At 40.0% G+C, this 2,648-nt stretch overlaps 1 protein-coding gene across 1 annotated transcript; it reads right to left on the minus strand.

Moving 5' to 3' along the window:
* Positions 1-813: 813 nt before the first annotated feature.
* Positions 814-1,770, minus strand: LOC141167615 (olfactory receptor 5B12-like). Its single transcript, XM_073655001.1, has one exon. The coding sequence runs from the start codon at positions 1,768-1,770 to the stop codon at positions 814-816; it is 957 nt and encodes a 318-aa protein (XP_073511102.1).
* Between the last annotated feature and the right edge of the window lie 878 nt (positions 1,771-2,648).

Below are 2,648 nucleotides of genomic sequence, written 5' to 3' on the forward strand. Positions count from 1 at the left end.
AGGTGACATCACAGCTCACCTCCTCCTCCTGTACAATGACTGATAACACCTCTATATACAGTGGAAGAACATAGGAGCCATCATTCATAATAGATGATGTCACAGCTCACCTCCTCCTCCTGTACAATGATTGATAACACCTCTACATACAGTAGATAACACAGGATCCACCATTCACAATAGGAGATATCACAGCTCACCTCCCCTCCTCCCTTCACAACGACCTTTGCGCACACTCATTAGATCCTTCAATACAATATATGAGGTCAGAGTCTGTTCATTGGGGCTAATGTATATGTGAATTTCCTAACTCAACAGGAATTTAGAGTCTAAAAATGTCCCAGTTGTGAGGCGAAAAAAAAACATTGCGGTGGGCGCTGTTATGACGAAGAGAAGGCTGGAAGATGCCGACAAACACCTCTGACTCCATACAAAGAAGTACAGTATATAGAATAACTTATAAGGGAAGCCGAGATCTAAGAAAGTGTCGTGTCCCACCTCGTGGTGAGTAACAAACCCAGACACACAACAGAACGACACGTGAAAGGTTTATAATCGTGGAAGAAATAAAGAAATGAAAACGAAGTAGACAATCTCTAGAAACCAAGCCACTCGTATGAACACCACCGTGGGTTCTCCATAGAAATGAAGCCATTTTTCAGGAGAATTTTGGATAGAATCCACTAGGAATTTAAGCTCCATGTACGTATGTTGAGAAGTTTTGAATATCTGTTTTATACATAATGTTAAAAAAAAAAAATACAGCTATTATTTATGAGCAATCAAATTTTGTCCACTAGGGTCTATTTTTTGCTATGTGAAATGTTTAGAAAACCCTTTGACTGTGATATTACTCACTGCTTGGCCAATTATTCTCTTTACCTCCTGGTTTCTCAAAGTATAGGCAAGAGGATTGAGCATTGGGGTCATCACTGCGTAGAAGATCGAGGCCACCTTATCTTGGCTCGTAAAGACACTTGAAGGAGGACGTAAGTAGGTGAAGAAAACCGTCACGTAAAAGACCGAGGCGCACATCAGATGAGAGGAGCACGTGCTGAAGGCTTTTTTCCTGCTCTCGCTGGATCTCATTCTCAAAACTGATGTAAATATGAGCAGATATGAGAGTAGGATTGCCAGCAAGGAAGTGATCGTACATAGTGCCACCATGAAGATTGTCACCATGGTGCAATGGAAAGTGTCAGAGCAGGACAGGGTGAGCAGTGGTGGGATGTCACAGTAGAAGTGGTCAATCAAGTTTGATCCACAGAACTGAAGACTGAATGCACAGATGGTCTGTATCGAAGACTGCAAGAAGCCAATGGAGAAAGAAAAAATAACCATGTATGAGCATTTATTCCTGGTCATTATAGACATATAGTGGAGCGGGTGGCAGACAGCAATGTATCGGTCATAGGACATGGTGGAGAGAAGGAAAGTCTCAGTTCCTCCCAGAGCTGCATAGAAGAAGAACTGGAGAGCACAACCACTAAATGAGATGACCTTCCTCTCCGAGATCAGGTCAGAGAACATTTTTGGAGTGATGACGGAAGAGTAGAAGACATCTACAAGAGAGAGGAAACTCAAGAAGTAGTACATGGGCGAGTGGAGTCTGGAGGTGTTGTAGACCAGAGCTATGATGCCGATGTTACCCACAATCGTTACAAGGTAAATGCATAAGAAGAAAGTGAACAGGAAAGGGATGAGCTCCTCGTTATTCGTCAGTCCAGAGAACACAAGTATGGTCACTTGTCTCCCGGTTTTGTTCTCCATTAATTATGGTTTCTACAGAAATCAAAAAAAAAAAAGTGTATTAAAAATTATAGAGAAATTTCTACGAATAATCTATAAGAACGTCAAAAAAGCATGAAAAATCTGAAAAAGAGGAAACATGAATAGAGGGTATGAAAGAACATGCACTTTGCAAACTGAAGACAGCAGAACGTCCTCAAGCATATCCAGATGTCTTAGAAAAAAGGAAGTATAATCAACGTCTTTCCTGGGGCCATTATTATATTTATTATTAAATTGTGCACTAAACAGTAATTCTGGATACAAAGCATTTTTTTAGCTTTTGCAGCTGCTACTTGACATTGAGCACGTGCTAACATTTGACGTATTGTATTCTAACGTATCGTCCTCCCTGTTAGAGTTCCTCCATTATTTCTCGTCAGCTTTCTTTTCGCAGCCAATATTCAACACTGTATGATATATATATATATATATATGTTATGCAGATATCTGAATAGGAGAATTGGTAAAGGAAAGGGTGGAAAGTGGAAACGAGAGATCTGGACGGCAAAAAATTGTCTGGGAGAAATACATACCGTATCTACTTATATTTAGAATGTCAATTTTGCGACATTTAAGCTGGGATCTTTCCTCTAATACCAACGTTTAGGCTTGATGTTGCTAAGCACTACCACTTTTGAAGTCCTCTTCATGGGACTGTTCAGTCATATCCAGGACTGTTAGTAACTTTGGATATAGGGGATAACTTGACAAAGTAATCAAAAAAAATAAAATAAAACTTTGTTTTGCGCACTCAATGCTCATAGTAGTCCTTAAAGATTTGGCCAATTTCATCTTCTGCTGTGGGGCCCATTGGTTCCATGAGGCTCATAATCCCAAAATTTATAGTATTATAGCCA

Source organism: Phyllobates terribilis, unplaced genomic scaffold, assembly GCF_046119375.1.
Source record: "Phyllobates terribilis strain yellow unplaced genomic scaffold, ASM4611937v1 Scaffold_11__3_contigs__length_659146591, whole genome shotgun sequence".
NCBI classification, from domain to species: Eukaryota; Metazoa; Chordata; class Amphibia; order Anura; family Dendrobatidae; genus Phyllobates; species Phyllobates terribilis.